At 40.1% G+C, this 15000-nt stretch overlaps 1 protein-coding gene across 1 annotated transcript in view; it reads left to right on the top strand.

The window, feature by feature from the left end:
• Window positions 1–1493, top strand: part of LOC115230328 — a gene marked incomplete at its 5' end in the record, with an annotated part of 28665 nt that extends 27172 nt beyond the window's left edge. The window contains one exon of the mRNA XM_029800531.2: window positions 760–1493. Coding sequence (XP_029656391.2) covers window positions 760–955 — 196 coding nt within the window. The remainder of the gene's footprint in view (window positions 1–759) is intronic.
• Window positions 1494–15000: the final 13507 nt, after the last annotated feature.

The following is a 15000-nucleotide window of genomic DNA, read 5'->3' on the forward strand; positions in this document are numbered from 1 at the left end:
TTGTTTATGGAAGATCAGAAGTCGCCCATGCATACTGGCCTCTCGTCTCCATGCCACCGATGTTATCCAAGGGAAAGGCAAAGGGGCAGATACAGCTTGGCACCTGTGACGTCGCAGCTCATTTATTAACGTGCAAGTGGCCGAGCACTCAACAGACACGTGTGCCCTTAACGTAGTTCTCGGGGAGATTCAGCCTGACACAGTGTGACAAGGCTGACCCCTTTGAAATACAGGTACAACAGAAACAGGAAGAAAGAGTGAGAGAAAGCTGTGGTGAAAGAGTACAGCAGGGATCACCACCATCCCCTGCCGGCGCCTACTGGAGCTTTGGGTATTTTCGCTCAATAAACACTCACAATGCCCTGTCGGGGAATCGAAACTGCAATCTTATGACCCAATATTAGACTATTTTCTTTAATCAATACACGGTGACTACTCATTAGCTTTAAGCTTACAAACTATCATTATCATATACTCATCACTACTTCTCAAATCCTCATAGAAAATACATAAATGTAAGTTAGTTTTCTATTTACCCTTTCTATAAAAATTTCATTCCTAATGTTTTTTCTTCTTCTGTTGTGTCTGGGGAGGGTCATTTTCTTTTTGTGCCTTATTATTTAACACACTCACCGGTAAAATTTCCACTTATTTCTTATTTTCATTTTCCTAAAATTTTCATTGCGCCTTGCAACCTTTCCATTAATCTTGACTCTGTCCGTTATTTACACAGCGTTTTTTTTTCTTCTGTTTTGACAGGAAAGGCCGGCAAAGATCTATTATGCGACGCATGAAAAACAGACTGACAGAGCCATACACCAACCCCTTATTCAGGAATAAATATAACACAAACAAAATGGAATCAAGTCGTAGAGTGAAATGGTCAGAGCCTGAGAACTATTCACCACATTATGTGTCACCATATTTCGAAGCAGAACATGATTTCAGACGTTAATCTTCAGGAATTATGATATAATCCTATCAAGAACTGTTCATCCTAATCCAATTATCTGTGACTGTTACTATTAATACTAACTCTATTGTTACTAATGCAAACTATTATTATTGTTTTTTTTTGTGTGTGTATGGTAAGCATCATGAAGTAAGACTTGGGCAGCAAACTCTCACATAATCTTTCTAATAGAGTTAAGTCTGCGAATTCAAAATGAGACTTAGAAAGCTGTTGTTGTTTCGTGTTTCTTAGCAATTTGCTAATTCACTTCAAAAACGGTGTAAAATGCTCTTCCAAACAAACAAAGAAACAAAAAAAATTTAAACTAAAATATAAAAGAAAAATGATGTCATCACATGCTTATTCCTCATTCCCAACCTCTTTTCCCCCATCCTTGTAAATGTCTGACCCCCCCGTAATATTAATTTAAATCCATGGAAGAGGTATCGGATACGGTGTGAAGAATATTTTTGGTAATATGATGTATTTACAAAATAATTGTTTCATATTTATATGTAACAGCTTAAAATTTGGGGTGTTTTTGAAAAAAAAAAAAAAAAATGAGCGTAAATGGGAAGTTGTGGAGCTCATGCCTTTCCCCTGAAAACTTAGAGTTGAAAATGGTATTGTCGTATCTCCCCCCCCCCACACACACATGAGAATCGAAACCATATATATATATATATATACATATATGTATAAATGCTATATGCAACAGAAGTAGTATTAGATTAAAATAACACCTGCATTTATGGAATCAGCTTTACTTCCTGCCACTGAAAACATGTAGCTTTGTGGCTTTGTGCATGTGTTACAAATCATTATTATATCACTTGTGATTGATGTAATGAAACGTTGGTGTTACTTTGGTATGGGATCTACAACATCAAGGGCGATTACTTTATGTTAGTTTTTAGTTACTTTACATTGTAAAACTCGCAGCTGCCAAACTCGTGTGATCTGCGAGCTTATTTCAATTATTATAGTATTTATTCTTATGTGTCTGGGGAGAGTCATTCTCTTTTTGTGCCTTATTATTTAACACACTCACCGGTAAAATTTCCACTTATTTCTTATTTTTATTTTCCTAAAATTTCCGTTGCGTCAAGTCTAATGAAAAGGTTGCAAGACACAACGAAATTTTAGGAAAATAAAAATAAGGAATAAATGGAAATTTTACCGGTGAGTGTGTTAAATTATGAGACACAAAAAGAAAACGACTCTCCCCAGACACAACAGAATATGCTTCAACACACGAACTCATATAAAGAATCTTGCAAAACAAATCCAAAAACGAAGTATTTATTTTTACTTTATTATTATTATTTACTAAGACATAAATGAAATATTAATTTATTATTATTAAAATGATAAGAATTTTGAAAAAAAATACATCTATAATGCTAAGTATGTACAAAAGAATTTAGTGCAAAACATCTTTAGCCAGCTTGTTTAGTGTTTTTAGAAATTGAAAAATAAGCTAAAAAGCAACCTAAAGTAATCGTCCCTTAGATTGTAGATCACACGCCAAAGTAGTACCAAAATGATTGAGTTCACAAACATATTGAACATTAAGTGACGGTTTTATCACTAATACCCTTTGTAAATATCTGAATGCCAGCAACTCTCAAATATATTTATTATTATTAAAGAAAAAAAGAAAGGCAGCGCGTAGCCATTGTTGTCTGGTGAGAAAGAAATCATTGACATATGTCTGTAAAGCGGCCAAATGGTAGAATCGTTAGCATGCCAGATAAATTGCCAAGCGGCATTTCGTCCATCTTAACGTTCTGATTTCCAATACTGCTGTACTCGACTTAGCCTTTCGTCAAATCAGGATCGATTAAGCAAGTACTAGTAGAATACTGTGGTCGATTTAATTGACTAGTTCCCTCCCACCGAAATTTCAGGTCTTGTGCTGATAACAGAAAGGATTATTATAAAATTCTGTGAAAGCAGCAAGCCAGCAGAATTGTTAGCTAAGTGACATTTCTTCCAACTCTTTGCATTCTGAGTTCAAATTCTACCTAGGTTGACTTTGCCTTTTATTTTTTCAGAGTCGATAAAATGGGTACCACTTTAGTACAGGGATCAATTTTATCAATTAACTGCTTCAAACCCCATTCGAATTTCTGGATTTGCTCCAAAATTTGAAACAGTTTCGATTTTAAGTGGAGGCGAATTAATTCCATTTTGCCTCTGGTCTTATGACCATGGGAAAGGCATGAAGACACAACTTGCTTTTTATTTATTTATTTAATTGGTACTTTTGAAGTTCCTCAGATTATATATATCTATAAACGAAACTAATATTTTCCACTTGGATTTCGTTGGTATTAAAATCTTATATTTATATTTGTGTATGTATGTGTGTGAGTGGATTTATATATATATATATATATATATATATATATATATATACATGTCTTTATATATGTATATATATATATATATATATATATATATATATATATATATATATATATATATATTATATATATATATATATATGCATGCATATATGTGGTGTGTGAAAGAGAGTGTGTATATGTATATATGTATATGTATATGTGTTATAGCATACAAAATTTTTCCAGTATTTGTTTTGGTACATATGTACATGTTTGTGTCTGTGTGTGTATATATATATATTATATATATATATATATACATGTTCAGTTATATTGTTATATATATTGTAATTATATTGTTGTGTAAATAAAAAGTTTATAATGTTCATTGTTGTTTTTTGTAGTTTTTATCTTTACTAGCGAGACCCGTGAATATTTCACGGAATTAATGGTAAACCTTTTGGGCTATCTCTAAAAACTTTATCCAAAAACCCTGAAAGCGTAGCCTGTGTTGTGTCTGAATGGAGAGATATTCACTCATCTGCTTCTCATTGAAAAGTGAAATTAAATTGGAATATGATGATTACTTAATGCACTTCACAGATACGCTTTATATACTTTATGCATAATTTTATATACACAGCACTCATAAAATAAATATTCACTCATATTTTTCCATTTTCCCCATTAACAAAAGAGAAAAAATATCCTGTACATATGATACAATCTTTAGTTAAACTTCATATATCTGCCACGTACATAAATGTGAATATTTCATGGAATTGCATTTATGCGCATGCGTTAAGTGATAGGTGATATTAAAAAAAACTTGGTTCAATTAAAAAAAAATACACTTTGCACAATTCACTCACCACTGCTACCACCACCACCACCACCACCATCTGACTCTCCTCTCTCACTCCCTCCTCTCTCTCTCTCTGCTTTTCTTTAACCTTATCTTCAGAACATCACCCCTCTGCTAAAATTAAATTTTTAACTCTCCTCCTCTCTATCATCACTACCTTCAACTAGTTTTTTTCAACCATGTAATAAACATTACATTCCTCCTACCCCATGCAATGGACGCTTCTCTCTCCCTCTCTTTTTTCTCCCTCTCTCTGTCTCCCACTCTTTGCTTTATCCTCTTTCTCTCTCTCTCTCTCCTTTTTCATTCTCCCTCATGTTCTCTCTTTTTCCTCAACTAATCACATGAAAGCGTTACAACTAAGTTCCTTCTACCGCACGTCATGGTTGCATCTCTCTCTCTCTCTCTTTTTTTTTCTCTCTTTCTCTCTTTTTTTCTCTCTCTCTTTTTTCTCTCTCTCTTTGTCTCTCCCTCTTTTTCTCTCTCCCTCTAATCACGTGAACGTGTTGCGGACAGGCTAAGTAACGGAATGACAAGCAGAATTAAAAGATTTTTGCACTTTTCTTTTCAGCGCCATTTCCATCTCTTGTTTCCACTTTTTTTTATGGAATATTTAGTTGCCAACTCATACATGTGTTGAAATAAATGCCTTGCGGTATTTATTCTTGTTTTGGTCCCTTATATCCTGAGTTCAAATCCTAGCAAGGATTGTGTGTCTGTGTTTGTCCCCCTAGCATTGCTTGACAATGTTTATGTCCCCCGTTACTTAGCGGTTCGGCAAAAGAGACCGATAGAATAAGTACTGGGCTTACAAAAGAATAAGTCCCGGGGTCGAGTTGCTCGATTAAAGGTGGTGCTCCAGCATGGCCGCAGTCAAATGACTGAAACAAGTAAAAGAGTAAAAGAGTAAAGAGTAATATCTGGACTGGCTCCTGTGCAGGTGACACATAAAAACACCATTTGAGTGTGGCTGTTGCCAGTGCCACCTGATTGGCCCTCGTGCTGGTGGCACGTAAAACACTCACTACACTCTCGGATTGGTTGGCATTAGGAAGGGCATCAAGCTTTAGAAACGCTGCCAGATCAAGACCGGAGCCTGGTGCAGCCATCTGGCTCACCAATCTCCGGTCAAACTGTCCAACCCATGCCACCATGGAAAGCGGACGTTAAACGATGATGATGATGTACACATGTGCATGTGTGTGTGTGTGTGTGTGTGTGTGTGTGTGTGTGTGTGTGTGTGTGTGTGTGTGTATGTGCGTGCATGTCTGCGTGATGTCCCCCACCACAGCTTGTCAACTGATGTTGTGTTTATGTCCTCATAACTTAGTGGTCCAGCTAAAGAAATTGACAGAATAAGTTCCTGGCTTAAAGAAATAATTTCAGGGGTTGATTCATTCAACTAAAATTTCTTCAAGGCCAAACCCAAGCATGGCTGGAGCCTAATGATTGTAACAGGTAAAATAGAAAATATATGTGTGTATGTATACGTGCAGATTTGTATGTATGTATGTATGTATGTATGTATGAATGTATGTATGTATGTATGTATGTATGTATGTATGTATGTATGTATGTATGTATGTAGGTATGTATGTACGCCCACCAAGCTTGCTTGGTGAGGAGGGTGTTTATTGGACACCCCGCGGGATGAAAAACAAAACCCGTTAAAGGGCGGAGGAACTCTTGAGAGTCAACGGCCATCCAATAAATGTCTTAAGGCTGTATCATGCGCGGGGACATAGAAATAATCGGACTGAATATCCGATCGCGCGGCTAAACCATTGGGAGTGAAGGACTCCTAGCCTTTGTTAGGGCATTCTTCTAGAAGGTAACTCAGGTAACTGGGATAACTCCGACATAAAACCTGCGGCTCAGTGGTTACCGATGATGTTGACTTGTTCTTCTTTTCGGATTGTGGATGCTGTTGCTTAGTGAGTGGGATTGACTCAGTGCACAGCCTTTCCTCACTTAAAAAAAAATCTTCTTGCACAGGCATTGCACGATAACAACATTGATTAAGCTTCGTGCAATGGCCATACTCGATAACGAGGGCGCAGCCACCATGTATGTGTGTATGTGTGCGTGTGTGTGTGTGTGTATGTATGTATGTATGTATGTATGTATGTATGCATGTATGTATGTATGCATGTATGTATGCATGTATGTATGTATGCATCTATGTGTGTATAATCGATCAATTATCCATAGGCCTGAAATAAGCACACTCTAAAAGATTATCTTTTTTAGTTGTAATATTTTGCGCAGTCGTTAGTCATGGACGGTCAGAAAGTTATCATTGGTTTCGCGTCTGTTATTGGACTTAGCAATATAGGCCACTGATCAGATCTGCTAGCTGGGGGTAGCACATAACCTCTTTACTAATGAAGGTAAAGTTGCAGGCTTAGTCAGCATGGTGGTAAAAATATGACAAAAAATACCTGAACCTAAAAAAAATGTTTTCGAAAGGAAACCCTCTTCTGGGAGAGCCAGAGTTACCTCCCTTTGAACGATTCAAGTTGTATCCGAAAAGTGTCAGTTTATGCACATTTATCGTTCACTAGTCAGTAAGTGGGGAAGCCTACGTTTCCAAGATAACTTTTCTCTCATGAGGGCACTTTTTGAATTTAAGACGGCATGCAGACCAAGCGAATTTGTTAGGATTTTTGTCCCAGCCACATCGGAAATCGGGCTGGGAAGTAAGGATATTGAGAAAAATCAACAATGACGTAAGAAGAGCATCCAGCCTCTCCTTATGTGGTGATACCAATGAAATTATGTCATCGTCTAAGGCAAACCAGGGTAGAGGCAAAGTTCATCCAGTTCGATATGGTGTATTTTTATCAGTCTACATCGAAAGGGTTATTACAGAAGGTGCTTACGCTTGCTAAGGAATTTACAGTATACGTTTGTGTGTCTGTGTTTGACCCCTCAACATAGCTTGACAACCGGTGTTGGTGTGTTTACGTCCCCGTAACATAGCGGTTCGGGAAAAGAGAACGGATAGAGTAAGTACTAGGCTTACGAAGAATAAGTCCTGGGGTCGATTTGCTCGACTAAAGGCGGTGCTCCGGCATGGTGTGTTTACATCCCTGTAACTTAGCGGTTTGGTAAAAGAGACCGATAGAATAAGTACTGGGCTTACAAAAGAATAAGTCCGGGGTCGAGTTGCTCGACTAAAGGCGGTGCTCCAGCATGGCCGCAGTCAAATGACTGAAACAAGTAAAAGAGTATATATATATATATATGTATATATGTATGTGTGTGTATATGTTTGTGTGTCTGTGTTTGTCCCCCTAGCATTGCTTGACAACCGATGCTGGTGTGTTTATGTCCCCGTAACCTTAGCGGTTCGGCAAAAGAGACCGATAGAATAAGTACTTGGCTTACAAAGAATAAGTCCCGGGGTCGATTTGCTCGAGTAAAGGCGGTGCTCCAGCATGGCCGCAGTCAAATGACTGAAACAAGTAAAAGAGTAAAAAGAGATGTGCTTCTTATATGACATCAAATACGATGCATTTGTATTAATAACCAAGTCCTGTTTGTTTCGTTGTGATTTGAGGAAGATTTGGTTGCTGTTTCTAGCAGAGTAAATGACTACTTCATTACGTCGTTTACATAATGGCAACCTTATATGTTGACTTACATTTGAGTGAACATTTAAGAATTATGGGAAACGTTGAGAGGTGCAGGAGTGGCTGTGTGGTAAGTAGCTTGTTTACCAACCACATGGTTCCGGGTTCAGTCCCACTGCGTGGCATCTTGGGCAAGTGTCTTTTTTCTATAGCCTCAGGCCGACCAATGCCTTGTGAGTGGATTTGGTAGACGGAAACTGAAAGAAGCCCGTCGTATATATGTATATATATATGTATGTGCGTGTATGTTTGTGTGTCTGTATTTGTCCCCCTAGCATTGCTTGACAACCGATGCTGGTGTGTTTACGTCCCCGTCACTTAGCGGTTGGGCAAAAGAGACCGATAGAATAAGTACTGGGCTTACAAAAGAATAAGTCCGGGGTCGAGTTGCTCGACTAAAGGCGGTGCTCCAGCATGGCCGCAGTCAAATGACTGAAACAAGTAAAAGAGTAAAAAAGAGCTATTTGTATTTAGTACAAACAGCTTATTGAATTATAGGAGAAAAAACGTAATTACCTCCCTTGCACGTAATAGTTTCAATGAAGCGATACTAGTTTTTCAACCTTCAACCTCTCGGTGTGGTCGCTCAGTATGCTCAAAATAGCAGCCAAATATACTTTTAATCATCCCACATCGGCAAACCGTGTACCGTAACCAAATGTTCAGAATAGGCAGTGGACAGTAATAAAGTAAACTGTTCAATAAAATGTCTTATAATTTTCAGACAAACTAACTTCTAAATGAATTATTTTAATGCTCTTGTAGTGACGCTACTGTGGAAGTTTCAGCGCGCATGCGCAGAATTGGATTACTTCTGGTAGACTGCCGGAAGTTCCCTCGTGGGCATGCGCAGGAACTGCAACCTGAAAGCGTACCCGCTAAATCGGTCTTTTTGGAAGAGCAGCCCTAACGAGCAGACATGTCTAAAAACTTCTCTCAGGGAAAACCCTACGCATAGAGAAGCTCTCTTCGAAGCGAAAACGGAGACCGTATCTTCTTGGCTCACCCGAGTGAACATTTGTGTACAGTCCTATGGACTTGGCTGCCGGTTCGCCCTTAAGAAATATATGTGTATATATTTTACCTGTGAACCCGTAGAATAAAGTGTTATTTATTGTTATTGAAGACTGTCGGATTTTTAATTCCTTTTCTTCAACAATTGTATGTGACAAGATAAGACCAGACACCCCTCAAATGTTCCTGAAACTCCCATCTTGTTACACTTTCAACTGGAATCTATATGATCCCTGCAGGTTCATATCAAATGTTTGGGGATTCACACATCCAAATAGTAAATCGGCGATCTACAATAGTGTTTTAGGAGCCCTTGGAAAAACTTTGCCTGAGACGTATGTATTAGTATGTATTGCAAGAAACAGCGGGGTTTCTTTCTCTGGGGCTTGCGAGGTATAAATTTTTTGAAAGAAGTTTCTGTGGAATTTTGAAACAAGTTTCAGTAAAACTAGTTTTTAAACATCGAATAGCTATGGAGAGCCATCTGAATAAAATGGTAATCAAAGTGGTTCATAGATAAAATATAGCTGAGAAAACCCTGCTTTAGACGTATTTATTTCTTTACTACCCACAAGAGGCTAAACAAGGACAGACAAAGGGATTAAGTCGATTACATAGACCCCAGTGCGTAACTGGTACTTAATTTATCGACCCCGAAAGGATGAAAGGCAAGGTTGACCTCGGCGGAATTTGAACTCGGAACGTAGCGACAGACGAAATACAGCATTTTGATTGGGTTTTGGATAGAAAATTCACAAAAAAGTCACTTCTAATGAACAAAAAAGTCACTTCTCAGAACGTAGCGGCAGACGAAATACCTATTTCTTTACTACCCACAAGGGGCAAAACATAGAAGGGACAAACAGGGACAGACAAAGGGATTGAGCCGATTATATCGACCCCAGTGTGTAACTGGTACTTATTTAATCAACCCCGAAAGGATGAAAGGCAAAGTCGACCTAGACGGAATTTGAACTCAGAACGTAGCGGCAGACGAAATACCGCTTCGCATTTCGCCCGGCGTGCTAACGGTTCTGCCAGCATGCGAGTGTATATTATAGAAACTCTTGTAATTGCGTGTTTAATACAAAACAGAAAACTCAAAAAGCTGACTTCCAAATCTATTGAAGTATGCCTTTGTCATCGTAACTTTATACACAACACCGACGTAAGCAACATTCACATCAGCTACGAGCTCCCGGTAACACTCGATAGTACAGTATGCTCAAATCTTCTCCAAATATTCACTACTACTATTTACTATTTTACTATTTTGCTTGTTTCAGTCATTTGACTGCGGCCATGCAGGAGCACCGCCTTTAGTCGAGCAAATCGACCAACCCGGGACTTATTCTTTTGTAAGCCCAGTACTTATTCTATCGGTCTCTTTTGCCGAACCGCTAAGTAACGGGGACGTAAACACACCAGCATCGGTTGTCAAGCAATGCTAGAGGGACAAACACAGACACACAAACATATACACACACATACACACACACACACACACACACCACACACACACACACACACACATATATATATATATATATATATATATATATATATATATATATATATATATATATATATATATATATATACATATAAACGACAGGTTTCTTTCAGTTTCCGTCTACCAAATCAACTCACAAGGTTTTGGTCGGCCCGAGGCTATAGCAGAAGACACTAGCCCCCAAGGTGCCACGCAGTGGGACTGAACCCGGAACCATGTGGTTGGTTAGCAAGCTACTTACCACACAGCCACTCCTGCACTGTACAACAAATCAATTACGTCTTGAGTTAGTTTGTTTCGTTTTTCGTGGAAAGTCCAGCATTCCTTTTGCTGTCTCTTTCAAGTGTTAAAGACTCCGCCGGTTACGACGACGAGGGTCCCAGCTGATACGATCAACGGAACAGCTTGCTCGTGAAATTAACGTGCAAATGGCTGAGCATTCCACAGACACGTGTACCCTTAACGTAGTTCTCGGGGATAATCAGCGTGACACAGAGAGTGACAAGGCCGGCCCTTTGAAATACAAGTACAACTCATTTTTGCCAGCTGAGTGGACTGGAGCAACGTGAAATAAAGTGTCTTGCTCAAGGACACAACGCGTCGCTGGGAATTGAACTCACAACCTTACGATCATGAGCCGAATACCCTAACCACTAAGCCACGCGCCCTCACCTTTCAAGTGTATTGTTACAGTAACACTGGTCTGCTGGTCTTTATTGGAATGCTAGTTTTATCGGAATGTGTCATTGGTGATATTTCATATATTGGTGTGTCTTTCCACTCTTCCCGTGGATGACATTCTAGACAGTTTGTGCCCACAATATCATGTGTTATAGAAAAGCAGTGTGGAGGCCGCAATGGTCCAGTGGTTAGGGCAGCGGACTCGCGGTTGTAGGATCGCGGTTTCGATTCCCAGACCGGGCGTTGTGAGTGTTTATTGAGCGAAAACACCTAAAGCTCCACGAGGCTCCTGCAGTGGGGTGGGTGATCCCTGCTGTACTCTTTCGCCACAACTTTCTCTCAATCTTTCTTCTGTTGGCCTGCTCACTTAGCCAGCGGGGTGGCGTCATTTGAAGGCTAAAGCAATGCGAAGCGCATTGTGACCAGCGATGTGTAGCAACATCTGATTGCCTGGTCGGTCACGGTGATCACGGTCATAGGAAAGCAGTATTTTTTTGGGGTTTTTTTTCTTTGACAGCTGCACATAATGCGGTTGATATCCTTCATTACATTTCCTATCATAAAATAGAGATTTTACAGCGTTTTGACAAGTAACCAGGAACTATTTCCTATCCTGAGTAACGAAAGCGTAAGCTTCTAGGTGGAGTATTACGTATCTATTACAGGCGCACGAGAATCTACTATTCCTCTCAATGTTGTTAGTATACCCTGTCATACTGGACAGAACACGAGACGTTTACGCACAACCGTTTTGGCTCCACTAATTTCGTGCCGCTGATTTCTTCTTTGGCCTCAGACATTTTGTTCCCAGGCCCTTTTGACACTGTGGAAATTTCATTTTTATTCTAGTTGGCAACTAACTTGTAGTCCCAACTACTAAACTACTCGACTACTAAATTTTGTTTAACTTCCAGCTTTACTTTATGTTTGTGATTGCTGGTGAAATATCCACGAAACATGGAAAAGAAAACAAAAAAAAAATCTTACTATAGAGGCACAGGAGTGGCTGTGTGGTAAGTAGCTTGCTTACCAACCACATGGATCCGGGTTCAGTCCCACTGCGTGGCACCTTGGGCAAGTGTCTTCTACTATAGCTTCGGGCCGACCAAAGCCTTGTGAGTGGATTTGGTAGACACATGCATATATGTATGTACATATATACGACGGGCTTCTTTCAGTTTCCGTCTACCAAATCCACTCCCAAGTCTTTGGTCAGCCCGAGGCTAAAGTAGAAGACACTTATCCAAGGTATCACGCAGTGGGACTGAACCCGGGACCATCTGGTTCGTAAGCAAGCTACTTACCACACAGCCACTCCTACGCCTTTTGTTCACGCTTTAAAAGCTTCTAGTTTGTCTGATAAGAGTTTTACTCAGTCTCCTTATTTCCATACCATCTAGCAGTATGGACCACTGGTAACATTTTACGAAGTCTTTTTCTAGCTTCCGTATATGTAATCCTCAATGTTAAAGCTTTTAATACTTTTTTCAAATGCATTCTTTGCAACTTTCCTTTTTCGTCTAATTACAGCTTCATATTTACCATTCTCAGAATGCATAAAGCCCGGATAAAGCTTGTTTGAGATTTGTTCTATGATGTTGCACTTATAGCTGTATAGGCAAGGTGTGGAGGCGCAATAGCCCAGTGGTTAGGGCAGCGGACTCGCGGTCATAGGATCGCGGTTTCGATTCCCAGACCGGGCGTTGTGAGTGTTTATTGAGCGAAAACACCTATAGCTCCACGAGGCTCCGGCAGGGGGTGGTGGTGATCCCTGTTGTACTCTTTCACCACAACTTTCTCTCACTCTTACTTCCTGTTTCTGTTGTACCTGTATTTCAAAGGGCCGGCCTTGTCACTCTCTGTATCACGCTGAATATCCCCGAGAACTACTTTAAGGGTACACGTGTCTGTGGAGTGCTCAGCCACTTACACGTTAATTTCACGAGCAGGCTGTTCCGTTGATTCGGAGTGCTTCCATATAGGCAAGGTGCTAAAAAAAAGGCGGTAAGGACCCCATTCGGTGATGAATGGCCATGGGATGCACCTAGAAAGTTCCCCTCCGAGGCACAAGTCTGGGTAAGGTTACCTAAGGAAATCAGCAGTCGCCAGTGAATTCCAGCCCCCTCCACATTTCACACGACTGATGTTATCCAAGGGAAAGACAAAAGCCGATACAGCTTGGTAACAATGATGTTGCAATTCATTTCTACAGCTGAGTGAACTGGAGCAACATGAAATAAAATATCTTGCTCAAGAGCACAATATACAGCCTGGTCCGAGAATCAAACTCATTGCCTCATGATTGTATGCCCGACGTTCTAACCACTGAGCCATTCGCTTTACATATTCACCATATGATAGTTTGGCTCAGTCGTTGATGTTATCAAACCAGTTGCTTCTAGGTCTTCCTCTCAAGTGTTTGCCATTTGTCTTTCCTCGTAGTAATGGTCGTTGTGTACCTTGAGCACTTACTAATAAACCAAAGTACTTTTGCTTTCATGCGCCTAGTAATCCAAATATCCATGAGTGAAGGGAAGGTTCTATATTTATTTTTTGTCGTTTAGTCAGAAGAGAAGACTGTTCTCATGACCTTCTACGGGGCCCCGGAGACAGGCAGAAGAAAAGTATTCTTAAACTGGAGACCAACAACTTGAATGCTTGCAACTTTGAGTACCATTAGGCTCAGCTAACGATTATTCGAGTTGCTTTGTGGTAGTGTTTAACGGGGAAAGCGGTGAGCTGGCAGAAACGTTAGCGCGCCGGGCGAAATGCTTAGCGGTATTTCGTCTGACATTACGTTCTGAGTTCAAATTCCGCCGAGGTCAACTTTGCCTTTCATCCTTTCGGGGTCGATAAATTAAGTGCCAGTTACGCACTGGAGTCGATATAATCGACTTAATCCATTTGTCTGTCCTTGTTTGTCCCCTCTGTGTTTAGCCCCTTGTGGGTAGTAAAGAAATAGGTACTGTTTAACGGGGCGATCAATTTGATAGATTGTTTTAGATATTATATTTTTTTTGAGTCTTGTGGTTTATACGGCCGGTCACTCGGTTTTCATGGTATATAACTGACCAAGATCACAGCTTTCTCTTAAACGGAGCGCCGGTCCGTTTCAAGATTCAAGCCCCCAATTTTCAGTTGGAGGAGGACAAATCGATTCTATGGAAACCTACCCACCGCCCAGTACTTGGCTAGTAATTTATTTTATCGACCCCGAAAAGATGAAAGATAAAGTTGATCTCGGCGGAATTTGAACTCAGGACATAAAGAATCGGAAGAAATGCTGCAAAGCATTTTGTCCGACGCACCAACGGGTCTGTCAGCAAGCAGACATTACGGTGGATTACGTTTATCATAAACGACGGCTGCAGAGCCGAAACAAGTATCACCAAGTATTTAGTCCGGCATGCTTATAGTTCCGCCAATCCATGACCCTTGGAGTGGCAGAACTATTAGGGGGTCGGGTGTTTGGTACATACCTATTTCTTTACTACCCTCAAGGGGCTAAACACAGAGGGGACAAACAAGGACAGAGAAAGGGATTAAGTCGATTACATCGACCCCTGTGCGTAACTGGTACTTATTTAATCGACCCCGGAAGGATGAAAGGCAAAGTCGACCTCGGCGGAATTTAAACTCAGAACGTAGCGGCAGACGAAATAACTATTTCTTTACTGCCAACAAGGGGCTACACACAGAGGGGACAAACAAAGGGATTAAGTCGATTATATCAACACCAGTGCGAAACTAGTACTTTATTTATCGACCACGAAAGGATGAAAGGCGAAGTCGACCTCGGCGGAATTTGAACTCAGAACGTAACGGCAGACGAAATACCTATTTCTTTACTACCCACAAGGGGCTAAACATAGAAGGGACAAACAAGGACAGAGAAAGGGATTAAGTCGATTACATCGACTCCAGTGCGTAACTGGTACTTATTTAATCGACCTCGAAAGGATGAATGGCAAAGTCGACCTCGGCAGAAT

This window comes from Octopus sinensis, unplaced genomic scaffold (genome assembly GCF_006345805.1).
Source record: "Octopus sinensis unplaced genomic scaffold, ASM634580v1 Contig15342, whole genome shotgun sequence".
NCBI classification, from domain to species: Eukaryota; Metazoa; Mollusca; class Cephalopoda; order Octopoda; family Octopodidae; genus Octopus; species Octopus sinensis.